Here is a 27531-nt window from a genome sequence, read left to right on the forward strand (position 1 = left end):
CAAGAAAGCAAATGTTTTCTGTGTAATATGGATTCCCAATTCTACATTGCTCTGTGGTAAAAGTGGAAGATGTGCAATGTAGGTCAGCACAGTGTCAATTCTAGCAAATTAAAGTACAGATGCTTCCTCTCAAATCAATCAAAGCATCTGTCAAACTTCACAAATTAGAAATAATGTGGACATGTGAATCTACTTGGCACTGCAAAAAATAATCACTGTTTTTTATAGTGGTTCTCAATAGCTCTCATACATACAAAACCACTTCAAAATTGATGGGTGCTCATAAAACTCGTGCAGTGATTAAACTATAAAAAAATTATATTTCTATATTTTTAATGCACTAGTCAAAGCATCAGATCATAAACTTAGCTTGAGCTTTAGAAAGAGTGAATAATTTTTTATCACTGTCATGTGGGGAAAAATCTCAAATATTTCCTTCATCTTTCACTGATGGTGTGGACAAAGTATAAGATGCCTTTTAGCCAGTTACAGCAGTGAGGCTCTGATTCAGTACAATTCCAAGTATGTCCTATTAACATAGATATGTTTCTTAGATCTTTAGTAGACTAAGCCTAAGACTTGTCTCCCTCTGTGTAATTCCAAGTTTGTTTCTGTCCCATGAAGGAGCACTTACTAGACACTCAATTTGGTATCACTTCCTGTGTGTTTGGGGTATTTTTGTTTCTTTCCCATTTCTTTTTTTTACAAATTATTTTTCCAAATTTTTTTTCCTGATTTGCACCTTTATTGCCAAGTCTAATTTGTGTTCTAGCATTATTAGTATTCAGTTCTGCTTTATTTGTTCGAAGTAATGGTATGTACTTGAAATAAGGTAAGCACATCTCTCTTAAGCATTAGAACCCTGTTAAAACCAATGTATCTGAAAGAATCCTAAGAGTTTAGTTGTACTTTCCTCTTTTACTCTGTGTCATACATAATTTTTTTTTTTTTGATGCTCTAACTAACTAGACCTATTGTTTCATTTCAGTTTGGAAGACGTTACATTGAAGACCTTTTTAATGATTTTCGAGATGGACGAAGACTTCTGGAGCTCCTGGAATACCTTACAGGCCAAAAAATTGTATGTGTTTTTTAACACATTGACTGTATATTGAAGCCCTGATGTTATGATAAGTGTAGTAGGTGATATTCATTAATTTCTGCCATTGATGAGGACCCATGGAAACTATTTTTAGGGATCTGAATGTGTTTGACTTCCTTCTGAAATTGAGAAAACATTGTGACTGAGAGCCGTATTAGCCAGTAGCCCTTTGCTAGGCATATATTTGAAATGAAAATATTCTACTTTGTTCTTTGCACTTATTAAGGAAGTAGGGCAAAGAGAAACAAGACTGAGGCAAGGTTCATTTAAATATCTAGATTTTAGATGGAATAACATTTAATGTGTAGAATTAGAATGTTTTGTTAATAAATTTCATGCATACAGTCTATGTGTGGGAGTTGTACTTGCCTGAAAAGACAGAACAGCTTGCTCTTATCAACTTGGAAACTCTAAAATGACATGTCACACATATTTCTGAATCTCCTCTCTTGTGTTCCTGGTTGGACTTGGTAAGCTTAGCATCTTTCTCTGAAACTTTCTCATTAAAAAGTAGTGAAGCAGGCTGGAGTTTGAGAATTAAAATCCAGAGATAATATATTTGTAAATAAATATTAAACAGACTGATGATTATCTGTTTAGTTGCCATAGTAATGATCCTAAATTGCCATGCAGAATACAACTAATCATGATAAATAGAATCTGAAATTATCTGATTTTATATTCATTTCAATGATTCATTCACTGAAAATTGTCAAGGTACCAAATTACCTTCTAAATGTGGATCCAGTTTGTTTCACAATTAACTCTATTCCATGTTGGGAAGCTGCATAAGCCCAATGTATGGTAATCATGGCTAGGCTTCGTGAACGAAGATTTAGGAAGGCTCTATCCACTTTGTTACAAGCACGCTGGTGGTTAATAAGGCCAATGTGAGATAGACATGTCCGATTGCAAAAGGTACATTAGAAAGACTCCTTAGGAGGTATATTCTGCAAGACACGATTCTTTCTGCATTGTCTTTTCTCCTCAAAAGTGATCCTGCGTGCATTCTCAAAAGTATCAGCAGCGTTATAGATGGTGTGTCTCCAGGCCTCCCGATTGGAGGACAGAGGAGACCAGTTATGGTGATCAATATGGCCAAGGCTGAGATGTTGTTTCAGGGAGTCCTTGTATCTTTTCTTTGGGGCTCCTCTCTTGCAGCAGCTGGTGGCAAGTTCACCATAAAGCAAGATCTTAGGGAGGCGGTGGTCCTTCATCCTGGAGACGTACCCTGCCCATCGCAGCTGTGTTCTCATCAGCATGGCCTCAATACTTGTGACTGCTGCTTGTTCTAGAACAGATGTATTGGTCACATAATCTGACCAGTGAATGTTTAGGATTGTACGGAGGCAGCGTTGATGGAAGCGTTCTAAGAGATGCAGGTGACGGCAGAAGATGACCCATGATTCAGAACCATATAAAAGATTTGAGATACCTGTAATGTACTCGATTTTGATTTTGGACAGTCAAAGTTCTTTTACTTTCTTTGTAGGCAAAAGAAAAGGGCTCCACAAGAGTTCATGCTCTGAACAATGTCAACAAAGCACTCCAGGTTTTGCAGAGAAATAACGTAAGTATTCAGCCAGATAGGCTCAGAGCATCCTATAGACAGCATACAAAATATTTTGTAGATGTTAAATCAAATTTTGGTTTATAGTATACAAATACTGGAGTCAAGGCAGTTTTATTAATGTGACTTGGATACTTTGTCATTCGGCATCAGGGGTGAATGTATTTTAAAGAGTTTAAAATCCTCTTCCAGCAAATTTTGAATAATACATCTATAGTGGATGATACCTGAAGATAGATCAACATGCATGTTGCATTATGCTAATGCATGGTGTTTAAAATAGATTTTTAAAAGTTAATTACTAGAAGTCATCCATAACTGGTTACAAGGTGCTATCTATCAAAATCCCTACTCACAACCTCTGACACTTTTGAAGTCTGAAAAACCAAGGCTTTTATGAGAATAAATTTTTTTGGTAAATTTTCAGAGGTTCTTCATGGTTCAAAACATTAATCATATCAAACCCACTTTCAATTCTACTTTGTGAAGATTGACTTTTCAAGCCAGTATCCTGTGCATCATTATTGAATAAACATCCTCATAGTATCTTCCTTATGCCAGTATTCTAATGGACCCATAACTTCAGCAGACATTTCCAGTGACCAACTAATTTTATCATATATCCTTCTCAAGAATAAATTCAAATAAACTATAACACTCACTTAAACTTAACAGTAAGAGGTGACAGAACAAAGATAATGTATTCTGTGCTGCCTATTATATTGGATTTCTTGATAGCTGCAGTAGGTCACTAAACATGCTTGAGTTCAACTGCTGAATAAAGCTATTTACTTTATAAATCTAAGATAATCCATCTAAAGATTTGTGCATAAATGAAAGTGACCTTATAATATTGGCATAAAGACTCCCACTTGATTTTTCTTTTTATTTAGTGGAATTTCATGTAAATAAATGGAAGAAAAAGCTTCTAATTATTCAAAATCTGCAACATCTGACCTTATTGGGAAAAAATCATCAATGCATTATTTCACAGTATACAAGAAGGTGTTGACTGCATACCTGGTTACAAATGTTCACAGCAAATGCTTTTTGAAGTATTCAATACATACCGTCTAAGTCCATTAACGTGCTATTCATTCATTTTCTGGAACACAATAGTAGTCCCTCTCAAATATGGGAAGAAAACAGAGAGTATTCCAATTTTAGAAGATAGAAGAAAAAGTATCGTTTTAGAAAGTGAAGTGGTCATCCAGGGGCCATCATATTCATATAATAAAACCCTCATAAACTGCACACAATATAAAAAGTAGCATAGTATATGTAGAGATATACTTCATACTTATTATCATGAAGCCAAAAGTTTCCTTAACCTTCAAAAGCTTGATGAATGATTTCTATGGGACTTCAGGAAGGCAAAATCAATGGCTCTAAAGCTAATTAAAGCCTGTGAGTAATCTAGATTTTTTTTTGCTGGTATGTGCTATTCTTGCTCTGAGGTTCTGCTGTCATCCGGGTGGTAACACTGAAAAATGCTGCTGCTTCCACTAAACGTATTTTACAGGTTTTTTTGTTTCTATAGAAAGGTGAGAGTGTTGTGGGGGTAATGTAGGGGACATGGGGGTTGCCCCAATATAGGTTTAGGTTAAGTTCCTTAAGATCCATTTGGAAAATGTTCTAAGACACTGTTGGTTAGAATGAATTCCAGTCTCATATGTTTTTAGTACAAAATGTGCAATTCTTAAAGAAAAGAGCTCTAAGAGAGTTTTAGAGTTCTTGACAAAATATCTACCTGGTATGGATTCATAAAAATAACCTATACACAGATGTATTGAAATAATAATAATTAAAAAAAAAAAGGCAGCTTATTTTGGGGGTGCAAAATCTTAAGTGCAAAAGCAATCTACAGATACAACTTTGTAACTTCAAAAAACTTCATCAGCTCAGCAGAGATATGCAGATTGTAGTTTGTGAAGGAATGCGGTACTTTTCCATATAAACATCAGTTCTGACCATGAAAAATGGCTTCTGTGAAACAGCGAGGATGCAAATTTTAGAATCATAGTTCTATCCAAAAGTGCAGGACTTAGCTTATATTGTCTTGCACTCACATCCCTGGATTTGGCTTTTTTATTTAGATAGCATGAAAAATGGGGGAGAGTGAAGGATCATTTCAGATGTGCAGGAAAGAGTATTCTAGAGTGGTAGATGCATTATGAAACTGCAAATGCAGGATATAATTATGGAAAACAACATTACTGGATGAACTAATGTGTAAAAGACTTGCTTAGATGACGATCACTGTTTTATCTGTATTCCAGAACACAACCTGCCTTTCCTTATACTTTATAGATATTAATTAAGGACAATTTAAGTTCTATTTTAATCTAGATGTGTAGAACAATATCTTGAGTTTGTAGGTTCTTACTCTGTCTATATGTGTATGTGTGAATTTCAGAAAATTATATTATGTAAGGTAGCATGAAGTATAGTACAGGAGTTTTTCTGTCTCCCATCAGTTTTGTGATTTGTAGTTGTAGAGGCTTAATATAAAAGAGTTCAAGTTACTATTAACTGTTACTTTTAATTCTGTGTTTTCACAACATGCTATAACTGGAATAATTGGAACTCCAGATCACTGATGGCTTTTTTCCAGAACATTAATTGTGCCATTTGTAAAACACGAGTTTTATCTTTATGGAACAACAGAAGCCAAATGGAATGTTTACCCTAACCCATCCCTCCCTCTCCCTCCAACCTGTTATGCTTGTTATTTTTCTTATACAATTATTTTTGGTTTCTCTAATAGGTTGATTTGGTAAATATAGGGAGCTCAGACATTGTGGATGGAAATCATAAGCTGACCCTTGGTTTGATCTGGAATATAATCCTCCACTGGCAGGTGAGTGGCATTGCTCCTTACTTTCCATGAAGTACTTTTATTCCACTGATCTTGTTCCCATTATTACCCAGCAACAACTTACAAAGTAAACATAGACATTGCAATGTGCTAAATCAGCAAGTTTTATGGCAGTCTGTTTACATATCATCTAGGATATTAAGAATATTAAGAAGATAAAATAGTTTTTAGAGCATTAGCAGAAGCTCTTTTGACTGTAATTTCACCATCAGATATTGCAAAATTATATATATAACAGTTATCAAAAGAAAAAATGGATAGACAAAACCAATATAGCTTTCATAGTCACTTTTCTTTTTAGTATCTTAGAAAGAGTGACTTTTATATTTTAATAAAATAATCACATTTGTTGCTTTTTGCTGCTGACCCATCCTGCCAAGAATTATTTTTAGAACACTAAAAAGCTGCAAGGCTGCTAATTTATTGAAGCAGATGTGGCTCATTTAGCTTCCTTTGTCTTTAGAGAGAAAGGGGTGATTATGATGCGGATCTTGTAAAAAACATTATGGTAGACGAGGACACTTGAGTAAACAAATTCTGAGACAGCAGCAAAAACAAAATTCAAAAAGAACTAGCATCTAGATGCTTTGTGTCTGTATATATCTATGAATTTGGACTAAGAGTGTGTCCATTCATGTCCAAGCAATAAGCTACGAGTTTTTCATAGTATTACAAGAAAAGATGGCAGGAAACAAAGTCTAGAAGACTTTATATTAAAAATTAAACAATCCTATCAGAATCACACATACATCATTCATTGAAGAAGAGAATATTTTTATTCAAAATTTACGGGACATATAGTGAGAGCAACAAAGAAAAGCTGCAAATAGTTTACTGACTTTTTCCTTTGTCTCCCGTATTCCTAGTTTAATTGCATAAAACTCTTCTAAATTACTTATTAAGAGCAGATGGAATATGATACCTAGCTGTGCAACTTTTGCCAATAATCCTTCAATCACTGTGTTTCAATTTGCATGAATAATGAACTGACTGTTCATGTTCAAATTAATATTTTGATTTGTTCTTATTTTATCCTGAAGCAAACTGTTAAAGGTGTGCTTTAGTATTATCTGTGTACTTACTAATCTCTTTTCAGTTGTTCCCACCACTCCTCTTAACACACACACAGAAGACAATGTTTTGATGTAATTTGCTGAGCTTTTTGACAGCAGGCACGTGCTCTTGGAGTACCTTTTGCTTGCAGGGCACAGGTGGTTATTTTCAAACTTCCTCTTGAACCTAATGATAACTGTGACAGCATCTGTGATGGTACCCAAGGCTTCAGTCTGAACTAACCATGTATGAAAAGTCCAAGGATCTTATTTACAAAGCATCAGTTAAAACTGTGACACTTTCTCAGCGTAGTCATAATGATTCAGTCCGTGTTTCATCTAACTTTGAGTTTTGTGTTTCAGTTTATTTTTATTCATGGACTGCTGAAAGGAAGTGACCTGTATATTCTGGACTTCTCTTTTTATTCAAAATTTTGTAAATAAATTTTCTAATTTGTCTAGAATTAAATTTCAAATAATAACACCTGTTACTGTTGCATAATGGTGAATAATTAAAAAAAATAATATAAAGACAGATTTGTATTTGGGCTTTTCTCTCTTTTTTTTTTTTTTTTTTTTTTTTTTTTTTAAAAATGACACTTGGGAGATGCTTTGCTGCCTATTTCCCTCAAAGTATTGGAATGGTTCAAAGTAAATTTGTTTGTTTACAGCTCTGTGGAGAAAGACTGTTCTTTTCCAGGTTTTAAGTTTTGAAGTGATTTTCATAATCTAGAATATGTTTGTTATTGTCCTGTCCTGTTTACATACTGACAGCACTTCTGGTGAAACAAGGCTCTAAGTTTCTTAAGAAAGGGTGCTGATTCCTGTTGGTTCCAATTTGCCTATTGCAGATTTGCCCCTGGAAATAAGCAGCAGGAAGCACAATAAGATGTTCATAAAGACTCAGGGCCACCAAACTTATCTGCCAGTTGTCTACAGTTGAGTAAAATATCTCACTCTCAATAATAACTTATCAAGACAACTATGTTTATTTGTAGTCTGTAGAAGGCCTAAAAAAATTAGATAGTAGTACACAGCTTGATGTCATACATGCTACTGGTGTAGTTTGCATTTGATGGTGCAATCCTACTTTTACAGCTCTTCCACTTTCTGAGCTAGAGGAAGTTTATCTGCCTGCATGGAAAAAAAAGTTGTGTGGCAGTTATTTTGTTGCAGATAACAAGCAAGAAGCTTTTTTCCCCCCGTTTCACATTCTGCAGCCAACATCACATAAACTTTACTTATATATGACCACATGATGGTCTCTTACAAAAATGTCAACCACTTTGTGTAAAAATTAAAAAAAAAAAAAAAAAAGAAATGGCAGAAGAAAGGTGCATGGAGGGAATAATGAGTCAGTACCAGTCCAAGTGGATATCAGAAGTCCCATTGAGGAGAAGCAATAGTAGAGGGATCGCAGCAGACAAAACTCGACTCATTCTTGCCACTGTCATTTCTGTTCAGTAGAAATATCATGGCTTTCTATATCCCCTGTGGTGATTGTGTCCTTTCTTATCTAGCCTGTTTTTTTCAGATTATTATTAAAAGTCTCCCTGAAATTGAACCATCTTCTGAGTTGAGCACCTGCTGCCAAAGCTCTTTTTGCTACTGCATCCATCAGGCTTTCCATTTCCTTGAAGCTGCTGCCCTCTTTCTCACAGCTCTGTGATCCCAGCCTCACTGCAGCATTAGCATCTAAGTAAAAACAGAGCAAAACTATTAATTTCTGAACTGTTATATTTGACAAACTCTCTTAAGAGTGGAAAAAACATTCTCTATTGCAGTGTGTAAGTTCTTTTGTCATGTTTTTAAGAGCGAACTGATTTTCAGGTAAAGCATGAAAGAAAACCACTAGCAAAAGTCTTTGGCGAGAATCACGGCCCAAATCTTGACTTTCTTTAGAAAAAATAGCAAAAGAATAGATATATACAGAAGGTATATGTTTCAGAGACATGCATTTCAACAGTTTTTCAGCCTTGTTTGGAGACTTATTAAAAGCATCAGGGTTATTGTGCACTTGTTGCAGAATCAGTATTTTAAGAGGAGTTACCATTTCATTTTATTTTGAATTTTGATTTTGGAAATGAAATATTAGTGGTTCTGTCAATCCACTTTGAATCGATGAGCAAAGAATATCCTTTACTTTTGAAAGACATGACTTGAATATCTGTGAAAACATTCTTAAAAGTGTTCTTTCAAGTGTGCTTTGAAATACTTTAGTGGTTCTAGCTATAAAAGACGTAATCTATGCAGTCAGAATACCTGAAGCATAGCAAGTAAAAAATACTAAGTCATTCTATCAGGGAGCTATAAGGTTCCCATTTGATAGAGAAAAATGAAAAATTCTTGCTTTGAGAACAGTTTTCTTTTTAGATTATCTTTTTCCCTCCCACTGTTCTAGGGTCTGGCATCCTGAAGCCAAGTGCCAGTCTTACAAAATGTTACATGCCTAAGTGTTGGTTTTAAATTGAAAAGATGTAGTGAGACCCTTAGATCATGCTGTATTCCTGATCATCTGACACACAGAGCTACAAATGCACAGGCTCCAGGATGTGGTCCTGCAGTGGGAGGATCAGAGATCCACTGCTGCTGTGAGCCAGGGCTGGCTGTGCTGCTTTTAACTGTTTCTTAGTGCTGTGACAAGAATAGCAGTGCTCCCATTCCATTCACAGCTTTCCATTTGGCAGTTTGGCATTCCAGAAACCATCTTGGTGATGTCTGTGTTGCTCTTTTCAACCCTTCTATCAAAATTTAATCTTTTCTTATTGCCATAGCATATGCCCATTCCCCAGGAAGAGCAAGTATGTCTATTCTCTGGAAGTCAGAGTTTCCTACACTTTAGAGCTTTGTGTCCTGCCAGGATATATTACATTAGAAAGGAGAAGTAGCAGAGAAATGAGTATCAGAGGTCATCCCATCATCTGACAGCATGAGGCAGAGCCTACTAGACACTTTGAAATGGCTGTTTTTGAGCCTGGATGCTGAAAGAGTTTATCTTCCCAAAAGCTCTTCTGGCTGACATGAACACATCTCTGTGAACTACGTTCTCAACAGTACATCTTAACCAAGAAGCCTTCAAAAAGCTTCCTTCTCACCCAAATGTCAGCCAGCAGTTTTCTGCTCAAGTGCTGATCTTGCTTCTGCCTGAAGTCAGGAATGTGTCCCATAAAATTTAGAGAGGATCAATTTCTCCTCCCATCTTAGAAACTAATAACATATCAAGTAAACTTTATACTTAAGTCTCAAAAGGAAAACTGAAGACAGTGATACTTTCTGGTAGTATGCATCTGAGATGCAAACCCAAGATATTTTCAGTAATTCATATCTTTATGTAGTCAAATGACTAAATTAGTTACTGTGAAACTACCAAGCAACTTACCGATACACAATAAAATGGTATCTCTGTTTTCTCTACACTATCACAGTAATTAATTTTTGTTGTTGATGATTATTCTTTCAGATTACATCTTCTGCATGTAATCTTACAATTTTTACAATTTCAAAGTGGTCCATCCTTTATCATAAAGTAGCTTCTGCACTGCATGTTTTTCTTTGACTGACCGATACTGGCTGCAGAGGAATTCAAGGGAAGAATTATAATGAAATGCTATATTTCATAAGTGAATAAGCAACTTTATAGTTAAATTATATCTTAGGAAGTATTTTAAAGAGCTGCTAGTCTTTCAAAGATATATGGAGAAAGCAAAAGAAAAGAGAAAGAAAAGAAAAATAGAGTTCACTCTACAGGAAAATAATTCTGAATAGATGTTTTACGTGCTCTTGCACTAGTAAAGAAGTTGATAAGAAATATATGATCTACTGCATTATGTCAAACTCCAGGCTAATATTTTTAAAAACCCTTAGGCTTTTTGTAAAATAATAACTGTAGATTGGTAAGCTCTCTCTAGTGAAAGAAGAATATTAACTATTCATTAAAAAATAAAATTGAAACATATGCAATACTCTTTTAATGCAGGCAGTGAAATTCATTTTTCATCCAAGTGCATTTATGCAAATATAGTTTGCATATTTAAGTCAAAAACATTATCTACCGTGCACTGAGCACATTTATTTTGCCGTGGTACTATTTCAACTCCGTCAGTGAGAGAAGAATGCTTTTCATCCTATTATCAACTTTTGCTATAATGTATCATATTAACTAAGGATGTATTTCCAGAGCAAAGAAAACCACAAGAAGAAATACTGAGTTTGAATGAATTCTGTTCCCACAAATGGTGCAAACAAATGTGCGTTCTCTGTTCGTGCATGGAATGCTTCATGTGGCACAGGGATGAATGCACTGAATGCATCAGCAATAGTGACCAGCAAGTCAATATCCCTTGTCTTTAAGCATTCAGACTTGATTGCTGTCCTTATGTTGTGACTATGTTCTTTAATTACTTCGGAGTTTTCTTCTTAAAGGCTGAAATCTAGGCAGCTGAAGGATTTTTGTGTCCAAAAAAAAAAAAAAAGAAACAGTCAGCTTTTAATAAGTTCAATCATTGATCAAATTCTGTCTTTTATTGCAGGTCAAAGATGTAATGAAAAACATCATGGCTGGACTGCAGCAGACAAACAGTGAAATGATTCTGCTGAGCTGGGTCCGCCAATCGACTCGCAATTACCCACAGGTCAACGTTATCAATTTCACCACTAGCTGGTCTGATGGATTGGCTTTCAATGCACTCCTCCACAGCCACAGGTAGGAAAAATAACTTTTAATTATTTTACTAAGCTTGTAACAAATGGCTGTAACAGGACTGGAGGATGGTGTGTCCATTATGTGGGGGGTTTAGCTGCTTCGTGTGTGGGAGGCTCAGCGCTCTTTTAAATGGCTGTTTGCTTTGAACTGGCTGCTGTGTTTTGTGTCATAATCAATCCTCTCGTGGAGGGACGGGGTCTGAGCTTTTGACGGCACAACCAAATATACTCAGTTCAGATCCTTTTCTGGAATTTCAGTGTGTATACCCAGTAGACAGGAGTACAGATTTGGAAACTTTTGAGAAGAACAAAGAATAGATCCAAAACTATGCCTTTGAGGTTGTCCTAGAGGGAGAAAGACATTTTCCTGGGGGGACTTGGAGGGGGAAAATGTGGTGTTTGTAGAAAGCCTCTCACAGATGCTGAATTGAAAGTATGGATTTACCTCACAAGGACACAGCTGGAGAAGGTAGCCTTTGTTTTCAAAACCTTTCATGTCATTCCACCAGCTGATTTGAGTTCTTAGCCTCTCTCAGAAGTTGTCTTCTACTCTGTGCGTGCTTTATAAAACTCTACCTTTAGAGATTCAGAGGTCTCTAGTGGTTCTGTGTACTTGGCTTAAGGAAGATGTGCAAATAAATCTATCTAAAAGGCCTAGTTCTTGCAGCTACAGCCTTTAAAGCAATATTTCTTTTTTTGTTTTGTTGCATTAAAGGCTTAAAATAAAATAAGGCAAAATACATCTAAAAGCATAGTGTGAGACAATACATGCCTTCCAACTTAAGCAGCAAAGAACTGCAGATATTTCTTTCCAGAAGTTTTGCCTGCTCTTTTAATTTTTCTAAATGAAACTGTCAGATGAAGTCTACTGCTGCTCCAGTTGAACAGCTGTGAGTCCATTTTTCACACAGTATATGCCTGGGAACCTTAGAATCATGAAATCATTAAGGTTGGAAAGGACCTCCATGATGATCAAGTCCAACCTTGAACGAAATACCACCATGTCCACTAAACCATATTGTGAAGTGCCACATCTACTTATTTTTTGAACACTTTCAGGACTCCACCACTTCCCTGGGAACCCTGTTCCTATGCTTAACCCCTCTCTCAGTGAAGAAACTTTTCCTAATACCCAACCTCACCTCCCGTGGTGCAACTGGAGGTCATTTGCCCTTGTCCTGTTGCTAGTTGCCCAGGGAGAAGAGGCCAGCATCCACCTTACCACAACCTCCTTTCAGGTAGTTGTAAAGAGCAATAAGGTCTCCTGAGCCTCCTTTTTTTTTCAGATTAAAAAACCCCAGTACCCTCAGCCACTCCACAGAGTACTTGAATAGATCAAACTGAATTAAGATGCAGGAAGTTTCAATTGCAAGCGTTGTTTGCTTGTAATGTTAGGAATGAGGCATTATCTTAAGGAAGAAATATACTCTAAAAGGACTTCGTGTATGCCTTTCAGCTGCATTCAGTATTTACAGTGTTAACAACTGGCCTTCCCACCATCCTGCTAGTTACTCCACAGTGTGGGCATGAATACCTTTTTGTCTTCCTAAAACATCAGTTATATACACCTTATTAAATGCAAAATGCAGTTTTTAACTCAAACACCAAGTTGCTTAAGTCATACAGGAACTTCGTGATGCAAAAAGGATTGAGTGATTCCTACTACTTTTGGTGGTACAGTGCTACCTCTGTTGCATTGGATAGAGCTGGGAAAATAAAAAATAGATACACCTCAAAGGGAAAATACTTACTTTCAAAAATGCCAAAAAATGGTTATGCTGAAATGATATTGGATAACTACTTATTACTGTAGACTCAAAGCTAAACCCAATAGCACTCTATGGCACTGTAACTATCTTGAATTCATCTTCAGCAAATCAGTGCAGCAGAAGGTCTAGAGATATTGTCTCTAAGTAGAGACAATATCAGACTGCCTCTTTCCTGATTAGGGTATCTGATACTCAGATATTCAGATTGTGTGCTCCACAAGACCATGTAATATCATCTGGTGTCTGAAATCAGTAATCAGAAATTCCTTTTTGTCCCTCTCTGTAGGAATAGCTTCAGAAGTCTGAACACGGGCACTTATTCAGGAGCAGTCTGTGGTTGGGGAAGGCAGTTGCCTGCCTAAACCATTGGGATTGTCTAGACAAATCTCTGTGTCTGCATGCCAAATTTTATGCACTGCCGTGTTCAGTTCAGTGCAAAGTTCACCAGTTGTGAACATTCATTTCCTGCTTACTAGAATTTATGCACTTTATTCAGGCTTTGTAATTCAGGGCTGCAAAACTTAAGCTCACTTTTACTCTTCTTCTGTCTGCTGCCATAAATCTTGCACAGCTTTCTGCACAGTGAGCCTATTTTCAATAGAAGTGAAAAAGAATTACTCCACAGAAGTCTTGTCTCTTGCCCAGTAGTTAGTACACTTATCTGGGAAAAGGCAAGTGTGCATTCAGATTCTTCTAGACTTTAATCACAGTGTTGCTCTGCAAAAGTTTCAGAGGAAGAGCTAATGTTCTCTGAAGCAGTGAGTCAGTAATTTTTAAGATGAACCGATGAATGTTTTGGTGACCTTGCACATTGTGTTCAGTGTGTGGAAACACTGAACTGTCCTTCAAGATTCAAGATGCAATCAGTTAAATAGTTACACAAAGACACTCAGAGAGTTCAGGAGCTCCTAACTCTATCTTATAAAAACAAACACAAAAAAACCCCTTCTCTAAGAAGCCTAATTCAGTCACTCTAAAATGCAGGCACATTACATACTTGTTGGGTGTCAGTCTTGGATTTAGAACCTAAAGAAGACACTTTGAACATAAACTGAAGAAAAGTTGTTCAACAGTGGTTTACATGAATTCGCAGAGAAACCTAGTGTCTTGCACATCCTGTACTTTAAAAATATAACATATATAGAATGACAAGCCCTCTGAAGACAAACACTTTTAAATATAACCCTTCCGTTTTCCCTATTTCTCTACTTCTCCTGTTCCACTTCACTCTTGTCCATTTCTTTGTTCTCCATGAAGTTTTGTCCAGATGTTCTCTTCTTTTTCCTTTCATCCTCTGATTTTATTCCTCTGTATTTAGTTAATTCACTGTTTCCATTATCTTTTTTCCTTCTTCATTACTGTCCCTTTCTACATTACCTTTCAGTAATTCTCTTTCTTCTAGGAATTTTTATATTGAAATGTCTCATGAATAAAACGAGGACTTGTTGCTCTAATTGTCAGAACAACTATATGTGTCTGTGTGGTTACTTAGATAATAACCTAGTATATATATATAAAATACTTTAGTGGAATTTTTCTTTGTTAAACATTTAAAACTTATGTTCATCGTTCCTGAAACCTAAAAGACTTCAATGATTTAATTGTAAAAATAGTCTTTACTGCAAATAATACCTTCTCCTTTTGAGATTGAAGTCTTTGAGTTTAGCCCTTCCTTTAGGTGTGTTTCAGAGGTAAGCCATAAGCCTTCTGCATTGGCCTCAGGCTCTAATTTACATCCATAGGCTTCATCACATCTAGATATTCTCATGATTGGAAGCAGAGTTATTCAGAAAAAAACACTACCTATAGTTTGAAAATCAAGTGTGATAATGAACTCATATGGTGCAGCTGGTGCTCATGTGCGTAGTTTTTGCCAATTGTAGCACTATTCCTAGACTGCTAAAAAAGACCAAAACCAAATCAAAAAACCCAATCAACCAAACAAAAAACTCCAAACAAACAAAAACCCAGAAAACAACCAGACACTCAAAGAATCTTGAAAAATGCTACCCAAAATTTTTTCCATAGTATTTAGTCTCTGAAAGTGAGGGTAGATTTCTTGGTGGCATTAAAGCAATTTATTTTTCAAACCAATCCCTTACCTTTAGGGATTATGATATTTTCATTTCTCTTACGTAATTTTTTCAGTGCTGAGCAGGTAGCTTTTTGTTTTGTTTTGGTTTTTTTTTAAAGAAGTTCAGGAAGTAACATGAAATTTGTATCTGGATGAATATTCTAAGCACCTCCTTAAAGGGATTGAAATAAAGTAAGAGACTGTCACGAAACACTAACCACATAGTACACTGTAAGAGCAGTACTCTCTGTGGGAAGCTTTCTCTCTGATAGGCTTTTAGCTCACCAATCCCTTGCTTTCAGCTGCCTGTTTTGTTTTGATCAGATATTTCTAATGCTCTTTCTCCATCATTTTATAAAGGGGTTACTTTAAGTAGATATTCCCATCTTTCTAATCACCATCTCTCTGCAGATATTTGGGCTCCTTAGCAATTGCTTTCAATACTGAGTGCAAGGAGCAATGGAGCACAGGTTACTTGGCACACCTTCAAGGGCACATCAGTGTGAGAATTTTCAGAATATAAACTTTCCATAATGTTCCTTGAATGGCATGTTCTGCATTGAACTGAATAAAAACTGACTCTGGAATGGCACTGTCGCCCTAAGAATATACAGAAACTAAAACATTTTGCTAAGAAAGAGAGGTCAGTCTTGCTACAGGTGAAACTCTCCCTACTTCAGGCTGGAGATCATAGAGAGATTTTCTCCTTTACCTCTTGTAATCTTTTTCCTCCCAGACAGGTATCAGAGAAAGCTTTATGTTTTTCCTCTAACTTTGCTGAGGCTTTTTATATTTTTTTCCCCTACCCCTTTAATCAGGATTTTGAAGTAGGAACAGTTGGCATTCATTAGCTTCCTCCTTGCTTCTTTAAAATGCTTGAACTCAGTCCAGGTGACTACCTTAGAAAATGAGCACTTTAGTGCAGCTGTTCCCGCTTCAGGGTGACAGAGTGAGGAGGGAAGGAAAATGGCATTAAGACGACACACTGGATAGAATTAAAAAAAATTGTCTTCAGTAAGTTACAGGAAAAGTAGAAGTAAAAGCAATGGTATGAAGAGGTATGACAATAATTTTATTTTAGCAAGTCACATGTTAGCTACTGGCTCCTGGTCGTGAAAGTACTCAAGACATATACAAAATCTTCTTGTGTACAAAAGTTAGAGCAACAAACCCACAACTTTTCTTTTGAAAAGGAGATGGTCAATTTTATGATCTAAATGTGACTACTTTCTACCTACAGTGATAGAAAAATTTTGTGAATTAGAACAGTAAGTTTCTCTTTTGCTGAGTTGTTTTATCACATCAGAATATATGAGTTATACTTTAGCTATATTTTGATGCAGCTTAAGAAAATGGGTTAAAACACGTATGTTGTTTCTTCACGATATTTGCAATTATGTCTATGTAATTAATTTTTACTGAAAGTCACATAAGTTATAAAGGCTCCTGTTTTAAAGACTTGTGATACTTGAAGAAATGAAAACAATACATCACGTGATGTTAAAGTGTCTTCAAAATGTTTCACTTCCTTGAGAATTCTCCCTCAGGTATAAATGCTTTTTTTCTCTTAACTTTTCTTAAATCTACACCTTTGCAAAATTCATTACCTCTTTAGATTAGAATCCCATCTCAGAAAATCTGGTGTTTTTCTTTTCTTTGCTGCGTATACACTCTTAAAGGTGTTATATGGTTATAATATTTACATCTGCACTTGTGAAAATAAGCTTTCCATTTTTGGTAAGATTTAGAAGGTGTCTCTAAGAAAAATAAGAGGGGCTCAGCTTGGAACAGAGCACTGTGGTGGGTTGAAGTTACTATACATAGATACTTGCTGCCTCTGAGTTTTGTTTTGTTGCATACTTTAAATTGAATAGTAACCTATTGGCTTTGGTAGTAACCGTGGTTTCTGTTATCCGTGAATTTAATTTCTATGCAGAAATCTGTCTGGATTTGTTTAGCCTTAGTGTACTCCAGATTCAATTTTCTTACCCTGGCTGATATAGTTCTGTTGTACATTATGTAACTGGGGGCAGGTGAGGGGGGTGGGGAGCCCCTTTTATATCTTATGAAAAATTATTTTTCTTGGAAATATGTTTTGGAAAAGTTCTGACTTGTTTTCCTTTTGTCTTTATTCTTTTATTTTTATTTCCGCTGGTTATAGGAAAGAACTGTCAGTACAAAAATTACCTTGTATTAAATATAAATTTTGATTTTCACAATACAAACTTCTCCACTGAAGCCTTCAAGCCTTTCAGTTTTGGCTCTCAGTAATCTTGTCATAAACTAATACAAGATCAGTGCTGTTTGAGCTGATCCGTGTGTGGCTAGATGGAGTTCAGCATGTTCTACTTAATTCTCATTTCTTTGAGCATTCATGTGCTTGTATTGTCGAGGGAAAGGAATGAAGAAGACTAGTTATTTTTGCTTCAGTTTTCCCCCTGTCACACATGAACCAAGCTGCAGATACAAGAACAATTTTTGTCTCCATTTATACAGTTCAAAAAATTCAGGAAAACAAACAAAAGCAGAGAATCACTGTTCTGTTTTATTTCTTTCTTCTACTATTTCATAGCAGCCCGCTCCTGTATTTAAAACTCCTTAGAAAGCTAATAATAGTTGTTATTTGAAATTCTGTTTCAGTGTTGTTTCAGGGATTTTTAAAAGCTATTTGCCACATACCACAATTATTAACTTTCTAGACTGTAATATCTCCTGCAGTCAAACTTGGCAGTATTGCCTCATAAATATGCCCAATGAAACATCTAGACATGTAGCACTGAGAAGCTGATGCTTCAAGCTGATATTATGACGCTCTTATTCTAGTAATGGTGCTACTGAAATGTGGGTAGTCACGTATTCTGTCAACAAAGGGAAAAATGTGGAAATTTAAATTGCTTTTGGAGTAGGGAGAGTTTTTTGGTTTTGTTTTCTCTATTTAATTAAGTTGATGCTTGTCAGAGCTGAGTTGCAGTAGGTGGCTTTATACTTTTAAGTTGACTTGGAATCTGTGCTGTCTGCTACAATACTAAGAAAAGATTGATAAGAATCCTGTCACTGACTTACTAAGGCTTAATACTTCTCTTATTGCTGTGTCTAAGAGGGTTCAAATTTTGCCATCTGTAGTGAGTGTAAAAAGAGATGCTGTGTATGCTCTACACAGGCACATGCAGCACGCAAACTCAACCAAGGTATTGAAGACATGATGTTGTCTGAAACTTTATTAATGAAACTTTTGTGTTTGAGTTCTGGAGTTTAAAAAAAAGAAAAATCTGTGTCTTACATTGAGAATCCTCCCTTTACACAAGATGTCATGATAATAACTCTAGCCTATCTGGATACATTAACTTGAAAATGCCCTCCTGGATTATACAGTTGAGAAGCTGGATGAAATTTAACCCTCTAAGGTACTATTAATGATGACAGAGGTTTTTCAAGAACATTAAGAAAATATTGTGATGTTCTTCAATGAATAATCGTAAATATTCATTTTCTTTGCCAGTGGAGCCCTGAGTGGTTAGAAGAAAGTATGTTCCTGTATATAAAATTTTATATCACCAAACAAGTAATGATTGTGTGAAGATACTGTGCTGCTCTGAGCAGCACAGGTGTGGTTAGAACTTTAAACCAAATCCCTATGAAAATATTTGAGGGGGAGGAAATCCCTTCGATAGCATTCTTTCCTTTCCTTGTCCTAAAAACTTTTGTCACTAAATAACCTTTCTTTCCTTTCCTTGTCCTAAAAGCTTTTGTCACTAAATAATCTTTTTACACTCTAGTCTCTGTAGTATTTGTTCAATGCATCCTTGCCAAGCTTTTTAAGTCATAAAGATAGCTCTGTGATTACTACAGTGTTGGGTTTTTTGCTAAATTTGCTGCATGGGCTTGTGCATCCTATGCCAAGCATTACATTTGGAGAGAATAAGGAATTGAAGAATATCCGTATGCTTGCAGAGTAAGATGTAGATGTAGAAGTGCAGTGGGTTGACCCCAGTCAGCAACTGAGCAGCCACACAGCCACTTGTTTGCTTCTCCCTCTGTTGCCTTTAGAGCAGGGAAGAGAACAGGGGAAGGGAAGGTAAGAAAACTCCTGAGTCAAAATAGACTGTTTCAATAAATAAGTGAAAGAAGAACAGGTAAAGAAGTGATGCAAAGGCAGTAACTGATGCCTGGCTGGTCTTCAACTAGTAGACACCTTCCAAGACAAACACCCCCCACCCCACTCCCTTCCTTTACCCAGATATTTATTGCTGTTCAAGGTATATGGTATGGTTTGGGCCATCTGTCCTGGCTGTGTCCCCTTCGAGCTCTTTGACCATCACTATACTACTCACTTGGGCAAAGAAGAGTGGAGGGAAAAAGAGGTCTTGATCGTGTGTAAGCACACTTCAGCAATAGCCAGACAAATGGTTTGCTCTGGACACTCTTTCAACCATAAATCTAAAATATAGCATTGTATGGACTGCTATGAAGAATGTTAACTCACTATCCCTAGTAAAAGCAGGATGGCAAAAGTTATGCACACATAATCTGTATTGTGAATGCCTGTGTTTTAGTACACAAACCAATCTATGAGATAACAGACTTAATGCATTCAGGAGTAAAAACAGAGATTACTACCAAAGTTTCCTTTCCCTTCCTTGTAATGTCCCTAGCTAAATTTAGTATTTTGAAGTTATTCTGTATGTGGGAAGGAGAAAACTCTAATATTAACGAACCTCTGCACGGAGAAGCAAAATAACTTGGGAGTAACTTAATTGTTACTACGTAAATCACTCCCCTCTCAGAAAAAAATTGGACAGCAAAGGTACATAGCTGGGGAATTATTACTACATAAATGGCATTTTTCCTTTACTCTCTTGACATTATTACAGTATGATTTAGTGAATGTTTTTGCCATTTATTATAGGCTAGGAGACTATTTAAAATTAAATTTAAAAATTAATAAAAATGTAAGTAAATCTGTCATAACTAATTGCAACATTTTAATTTGTGCAAATAGCAAACTTGATTTATCTGCAGTTGAAATTATACATTTAAATGTTTTCTGATTTAGAACACTGTAACAAAATCGCAAATAGCATAGTTGCTTTGCTTCATATTATATGTATATTAATTACAAAATATGTAATTAAATTTTTTTTCAAGGTGCCTGATAACAAATTGTGGTCTCCTAATGGATAACTTTCAAATGAAGGGCCAAAGATCATGGTCTGTTAATGTTATTTATACTGCAAACAGTGCAACTGATAATACAAGGTCCCAGATTGTATATCTGAGCTATAATTCAGTTTTGCTTGTTCTGTCTTTTCCTACAAGAGGATGTAAATTGTGCTCTAGTGCTTTTGCACCAATCAGCTGAAAACCGTGACTGGACTACAGGTTTATACTCCTCTGAAAAGTGTAAGATGGTAAGCAAAGTGGCATGTGCAGCCATGCTGCATGTGTTCGTAAGTCACATCAATCCTTGGGATGACTGATTAAGGAATCACAAGCACAATGTTCTCTTCCAGTCTATTGGAGGTCTGGAGCGCAGGTCTGGTGAGGAGCAGCTGAGGCACCTGGGGTTGTTTAGCCTGGAGAAAAAAGGCTTTGGGGGAGACCTTGTCTCTGTCTACAACTACCTGAAAGGAGGTTGTAGCAAAGTGGGTGTCATTCAGATCTCCCAGGTAACTAGAAATAGGACTGGAGGAAATGGCCTCAAGTTGTGCCGGGGAGGTTTAGTGTGGATATTAGGAAAAAGCGTCTTCACTGCAGGTGTCATCGAGAATTGGAAAAGACTGCCCAGAGAAGTGAAGTATTTAAAAGATGTGTAGATGTAGTACTTATGGACCTGGATTAGTGGTGGACTTGGCAGTACTGGGGTAATGGTTGAACTCTGTTCTTAAAGGTGCTTCCCAACCCAAATGTTTCTATGATTCTATGATTTTTTTTTAACCTGTAGACTGACTTCAAACTTAACAGAGAGGTGGTAATCTCAGAAGTGATTACATTCTTAGAAATATCAAAAGAAGCGAAAAGCTGGTGGCTGGGGAAAGGGGGAAGGCTCCAAAATGGCCTCAGCAGTTCTGTCCTGCTTGCCACAAGCCAGTCCTAGTGTACATGGCCACAGCATGAGATCTTTCTCACACAGGAACTACTTGGGACTAGAATAAGGAGCAAACCCACTGTGGATATTTGAGCAGTGACAGGAACAGAATGCTATGGGTCAACACAGGTGATTTGGGGGAGTGAGGTAATAGGCTGTTGGGACTTGATGGAATATAAGAAACGTAGTTAATATGATTGTGGTGGACATGGATGAGAATAGGGTGCAATCCCATTAGAAGCCAAGCTTCATTAGTTCCATCACCAATCGAACAAGATCTTTGATTATGAAAATAAAAAAGCAGTAGCTGATGCTGATGGATAGCCTTAGAAATACATAAATAAATCTAAGACTGAAAAATAAGAAACTTACTCTTATTTTTGCTTTAGACCAGACCTATTTGATTGGAATGCTGTTGCTTCTCAGCCGTCACCTGTACAACGATTAGAACATGCATTCAACGTAGCCCGGCAACACCTGGGCATAGAGAAACTCCTTGATCCTGAAGGTAAGTAGAAATTATGAGGTTTTTTCCTCTAAGTGGAAAATAAGTTTTTCCATGTATTTGATACTAAAATTAATTTGATTTTTTTTTGTATGAGAATGTAACATTTTGCAAGATAAGTTATACACTAAAACAAAATTCTTTATCTTTTAATGTTATCTTTTTCCTTTATTGAAATAACATTAAATTGCCTGTATGTACATCCTCTAAAGCAACTTTATTTCAGCTTTGGGACCAGATTTCTAATGTGCATGCACTGAATTGAAAGTGTCTCAATAAGTTGTTGATTCCTGTTTCAAAGATTTAGAGCATCTGCAGCTTTTATATCTTCTCAAAAGATCTTAATTTTAAATTATGTTGTAATATATATCCATAATGTGAATTCAAACTCTAGATATTCATATGTTTTAAGTATGACTTATACATCTCTGTGTATTGAAATTTTATCAGGATGACATCTCATATCACTATTGTTTAATCTCACATGTCATGGAATTGCCTATTTTACCTTAACTCTATCTTTTATATGTCCTTGTGCAGTCATGTTTGAAAGGTTCCTTGTTTTTCACATGATATTTTTAATTTTGTCTATTTCTATATATTCTCTGCCATACTTCCTGTACTGCTGACAGCCTAAGTAATTTTCCCTCAGAGGAAATTTCTAAAAAATATTTTACTTTAAGGCAATGGGAACAGCTATTGTATTTCCTTTTTATAAATGCTTTTGTGTATATAAGTATATATAAAAATATTCTTTTTCCCCATACTGTGATCCATTTGCTGTATTTTTATAGAATTTCCTATTAAGCCACTAAAAATGCAGTTTTTTGTATGTTTGTCCTGTTCTCAGTGACTCATCTCATGAGTTTTTGATGGGAAGAACTAGAATTCAACAAAAAGTAAAAATGAATATAAAACAGAGCATTTAGTCTCTTAATATAACTTGCACCAGGAATGTGTGGGGTGTCTGTATCTGGCCCTGTGGAAGAAAAGCCCAGTAAAACCAGTACACCATTGCTTGTTAGTACACTGTCTTTCTTCTCTAGCACTGCGTTTTTGTGACCCATTGGAGGAAGAACAGGCTTTCTACATGCTAAAGCATGAGACTGAGCTTGTAAACTCTGAATGAGGTCGGAATTGAAAACTGAGTCGTGCAACTGAATGGGCAGTCACAGCCTTTTCTATAACTGGTTAAACTTTCTCCTTAAAACAGATTAGTGAAAAATCTATTTTCTGTATGCAGAAGTCACTTTTGATTAGACATTTTATTCTGGTTTTATACTTGTAGTTGTTTAGCCAACAACTGAAAAACTCTTAAACATTGGTGACTTTCTGAATGTCTGCTGTAAGTATTTGCTATTCAGTGTTGTAAATCACAGTGCTGACCACCTATTTTTTCCCGGCCCGTAAACTTTTCCAAAGGAAAGATAAATTCTGTACGTGTTTGAAAACATGAATTTTTGGAAGTAACATCTTTGTTCATGATAATAAATTTGTTCCAAGACTGACAAACAGAATTGCTGGTATATAAGTAAGTGAGAAATCTTATTTGATAAAGTTCTAGCATACTTTTTCTGTAATTTTACTTTTTATATCTATAACTCCTCTTGATTAGTTGCTCAAATAGCACTTTAACAGAATATTTGTAACAACACAACAATTGGAGTATGCAGTGGTGAAACATTATTTTCATGTAACTTAATACTTTTCAAAACAGTTCACGTGTAATTTGTGAACACTTTAAAATTTGTTTTAAATTTGTTTTAAAGGGTTTGTTACTTTAAATGTTTGATGTCTCAATGTTTTGAAAAAATTAAGTAGAAAGGAAGCCACTATTCAGTAAAGACCTACTCTTCTGCAGCCATGTATAATAGTCAAAAAAGAAAAGATTTGGGGGTTTTTGTCTTCTGAAGTTACTGGTGATTGAGATATGTTGAAACAGATGTCTAGGAAGTCTGTCTTAGCAATTAGATTTTGAAAATTAAATATTTATATTTTGCCAAACTTTGGTTCTCTAGGTTGTATATGAACTTTGTTTATTTCTGGGATTGCTGATATTTAAAGTCTGTTCTATGAGAGGCAGTCAGTTTATTTCTGAGGCTGTTGATATTTTAAGTCTACCCCATGAGCAGCCTTTAAAATGATGTTTCAGAATTGAATCTCCATTTCAATCACAGAAATGGTTAATATATAGCCTTTAAGTATTTCTTGTAAAAGCTATGTTATATAAGTTAAAGCTTTCATATTTTGATTCATGCAGAGATGATCATTCTTGTTATTGTCCTTACTTATATAGTTTACTAGAAATGCCTTTTTATATCAGTAGTGTATCTTAAAGAAGGTGCTTTAGTTTGGTTTTTAAGCAAGTAAACTTAACAAAACTTACCCAAGCAGATTGTATTTATACTAAGATGCTTGCATCTTAAAACACACTTGGCATCTCCAATAGAAATTTTTTCTGTGTCCTTCAATTATCTTAGAAAATTCTTTTTTTTTTTTTTTTTTTATATACAAGTCCTAAAGTAGTTTGACAACACTGTCTTGTTCCTGTTTTGATACACTGGCATTGTATCTTGTCTTTGAAGCTTGATGATGTCTTTACAGAGTATGTAACCTTACTAACTTTCCCTTAAAAATAGCAAGCAGTATGTCTTTCTGCTTATAGCTTTCCTTTAAGCAAAATTAGCTAAGGAAAGGTTGTGATTAATCAGGTGTTATCTGAAGATACAGTGTTTTTATATAAATTCCCAAAATAGGCAACATATGCGGTGTAGATTAAATTCTGCAAAGCTAATCTACAATCAGAATGTTCATAATATGAGGGGAGGGGGGAAGAAGCAAATAAACTTGTCTGCAAGAGTAGGATATGTGGTAGGAGCTGTATTCAAGCCTTTTTGCTTTCCTTTTCAGTCAGAAGATATGGGAAAGCTGACACCATTCAAGAGCAAATATTTTAAATATATGTTAGCTGTTGGTTCTTTGGTTTGATGTTGTTTGAGGGATTTTTTTCTCCTTGATGTTGAAAAAGTATGTAGAAAAGCAAAAGGGATGAGTTTCTTTCCTTTCTTCTTTCATGAAATAACAGTGGGAGATTGAGCTCTGTTTGGATGCAGGAGCTGAATGTATGTTAAGTTTGCTGATGACTCCAGTCTAGGAGGAGCTCTGAACTCCCTTGAGGGTAGAGAGGTCATACGGAAAGATCCAGACGAAAGAGGTGGGTATGAAATTTAACAAGAGAAAGTCCATGATTCTTTACCTGGGACAGGGTAATCATATAGGTGCAAATTGAGGGAAGAGAACCTCAAGAGCAGCAGTATAGAAAGAGATCTTGGGGTTGGGTTAAAGGCAAGTTGGACATAAGTGTGCCCTGGCAGCCAGAAGAGCCAACCATGTCCTGGGATGCATCAAGTATTTTGTTGTCCCATTCAGTTCTGTGCTGGTGCAGGTTCTGTGATTAGGAGAAGCTTCACACAGTGGGTGGTCAGACACTGGAACAGACTCCCCAGTGCCACTTGGTCATGGCACCAAGCCTGCCACAGTTCAAGGAGTGTCTGGACAACGCCCTTAGTCACATGGTTTAGTTTTAGGTAGTCCTGCAAGGAACACGGAATTGAGCTCAGTGATCTTTTTGGATCCCTTCCAACTCAACATATTCTATGGTCTTTTTGATTGAATCTTGTCAGTGAGTGAAATGTGAGCAGGTTTAAATGTCTATCTGGTGTTTGTTACCACAGTGTATGAAAGATAACAAGAGGAAAACGTAAGATTAGGCATGGAAAATTGGTGGATGTCAGCAGGCAGAATTCAAAGGAAAAACATGTAAATTGAACTTTTTAGGCTGAAGTATGCCTGCATGATTCACAGTGACTTTCTGTTGTAAGACATTTATGATTATTCAGCTAAGGTATTTCAAATCTTGATGATAATCTCTCTCTGGCCTCAAATCGGGAGGCCTGGAGACACACCATCTATAACGCAGCTGTCTCCTTTGAGAACACACGCAGGATCACTCTCAAGGAAAAAAGGCAACGCAGAAAGAACCGTGTCTTGCAGAATACACCATCTAAGGAGTCTTTCTGCTGTGCCTTTTGCAATCGGATATGTCTGTCACATATTGGCCTCATAAGCCACCAGCGTGCCTGTAGCAAATGTGGATAGAGCCTTCCCAAATCTTCGTTCGTGAAGCCCAGCCATGATGATGATGAATAATCTCTCTGATCCTTTCAAAGAATAAATAGTTATTGTGGTTTGCTCAAAACTAGTATTTGTTGCAAAATATTAGTTGCCAAAGCCAGGTAATTTTAATACTGATTTCTCTTCAGATTTGAATGGCAAAGCCAGTTTGTGGGTAAACTTCTATTGCAGTAATTTTATTTTTTTAATGTTAATTTATTTTCCTTTTTTAAAAAATAAAAAAAAACAATTACTCTTGATACAACTAAGAAAAATTTCGGACTGATTTTTTCACACTTTTCTGCTGCCTGTTGTGGTTTTCTGAATGTAAATTTCAGAAGATATACTGAAAGGTACTATGTTGATTGTTGTGTATCTGCTTTTTCAGAAGCATCTTTTTTAATTTCACTAAGCAAGGAATAGGACAAGCAAACAACAAGTGTTGTGGTCAGAAACACATTGTAGTTACATGCTATTGGCTGTATAATGGCTTTTACCCTTTACTTTGGGAATGATCTCTCAGAAACTGAATCTGGGAATACATCTGAGCTGTTCTCTTTCCCCTTACAACAAGTAGTGGGGTAGCAGCAGCAGCATAAGTGTCTCTGTGCTTCCTTCTAGCAACAAACATCTGATTCTTGATTTAATGAACTTGTCCCTGCTGTCATTTTGCTGGGTCTTGTGCTTGTTTGTGCTAGCCCGATAATAAATGGACTGTGAAGTTATATAATGGTATTTCTGCTGTCCTTTTCAGGTAAAGTAATTATCCAGTTTCTTATACTTTGTGTAGCCTGATAAAAAAACCCTCATTTAATCTGTCCCAGTCACATTTTCTGTATTTTTCCTTAATTTGCACTGATGACATGAGTTTTTGGCACAATTATTAAGTGATAATGAGACTCAGACAGTTTTCCATAACTTTTTTGTTTGATCTTCACTTCCTATACTTCTGTATCTCAAGAGTAATGAATTCTACCATATTGGAGCACAGAGAAGAGGGGAAAAAACTGTCAGCACTATAATTCTTGAAGTTGTTAACCTTGTCTGTACCCAGTCGTTCTATACAGTGATAATGCTGTTTTTCAGTTCACTTTACTACCCTTGCTGATATGGCTTATGTCAAGGGAGTACGAGAAGTTGGTTTTTTTCCTATTGTGCCCTAAAATTTAGAAATGTTTTGCCTTGTACAGTGCCAGCGTGGGGGAAAAAGATATTTTTTTTTAGGGCAGGAGGGAGACAAGTCACAGGGGCTATGTTTGATATCATGCTGCTGAGAAAAGTCAAGGAAAAATACTGGCTCAAGCTCAGAAATTATTATTTCAGTTTCACAAAAACTTTATAATGGTTAGAAAATAAAATGGAAAAGGATTGTTTTCTTAAGGCTCCTTTTGGTTCTCAAAACCAGGAATGCTTTTGATTAAATGAGAAGTCTACAGGATTCACATTAATAAGTACAGCAAAAAGTATCTTTGCTTTACTGTTTGTCAGTACAAATTACATCTGTAATACTGACATATCATCATGTACTTTGTCTTCAGCTGTTAGCACAGCTATGAAATGCAGAACAAGGGAAGGGCTGGGGAAATACCTTCAAAACTAACAGTAAAATATATAAATTTTTA

General features: G+C 36.1%; 1 protein-coding gene across 2 annotated transcripts in view; it reads left to right on the forward strand.

Moving 5' to 3' along the window:
* LOC113988582 (dystrophin-like) overlaps positions 1-27531 on the forward strand; it is a 463871-nt gene that overhangs the window by 260499 nt on the left and 175841 nt on the right. For both annotated transcript variants that reach the window (XM_039382875.1, XM_039382874.1), the window contains exons 3-7: positions 989-1081; positions 2595-2672; positions 5440-5532; positions 11132-11304; positions 21621-21739. In XM_039382875.1, the coding sequence (XP_039238809.1) occupies positions 989-1081; positions 2595-2672; positions 5440-5532; positions 11132-11304; positions 21621-21739 (556 nt within the window). The remainder of the gene's footprint in view (positions 1-988; positions 1082-2594; positions 2673-5439; positions 5533-11131; positions 11305-21620; positions 21740-27531) is intronic.

This window comes from Pipra filicauda, unplaced genomic scaffold (genome assembly GCF_003945595.2).
Source record: "Pipra filicauda isolate LSUMZ 115617 unplaced genomic scaffold, ASM394559v2 scaffold288_size945232_pilon, whole genome shotgun sequence".
In the NCBI taxonomy this organism is placed as follows: Eukaryota; Metazoa; Chordata; class Aves; order Passeriformes; family Pipridae; genus Pipra; species Pipra filicauda.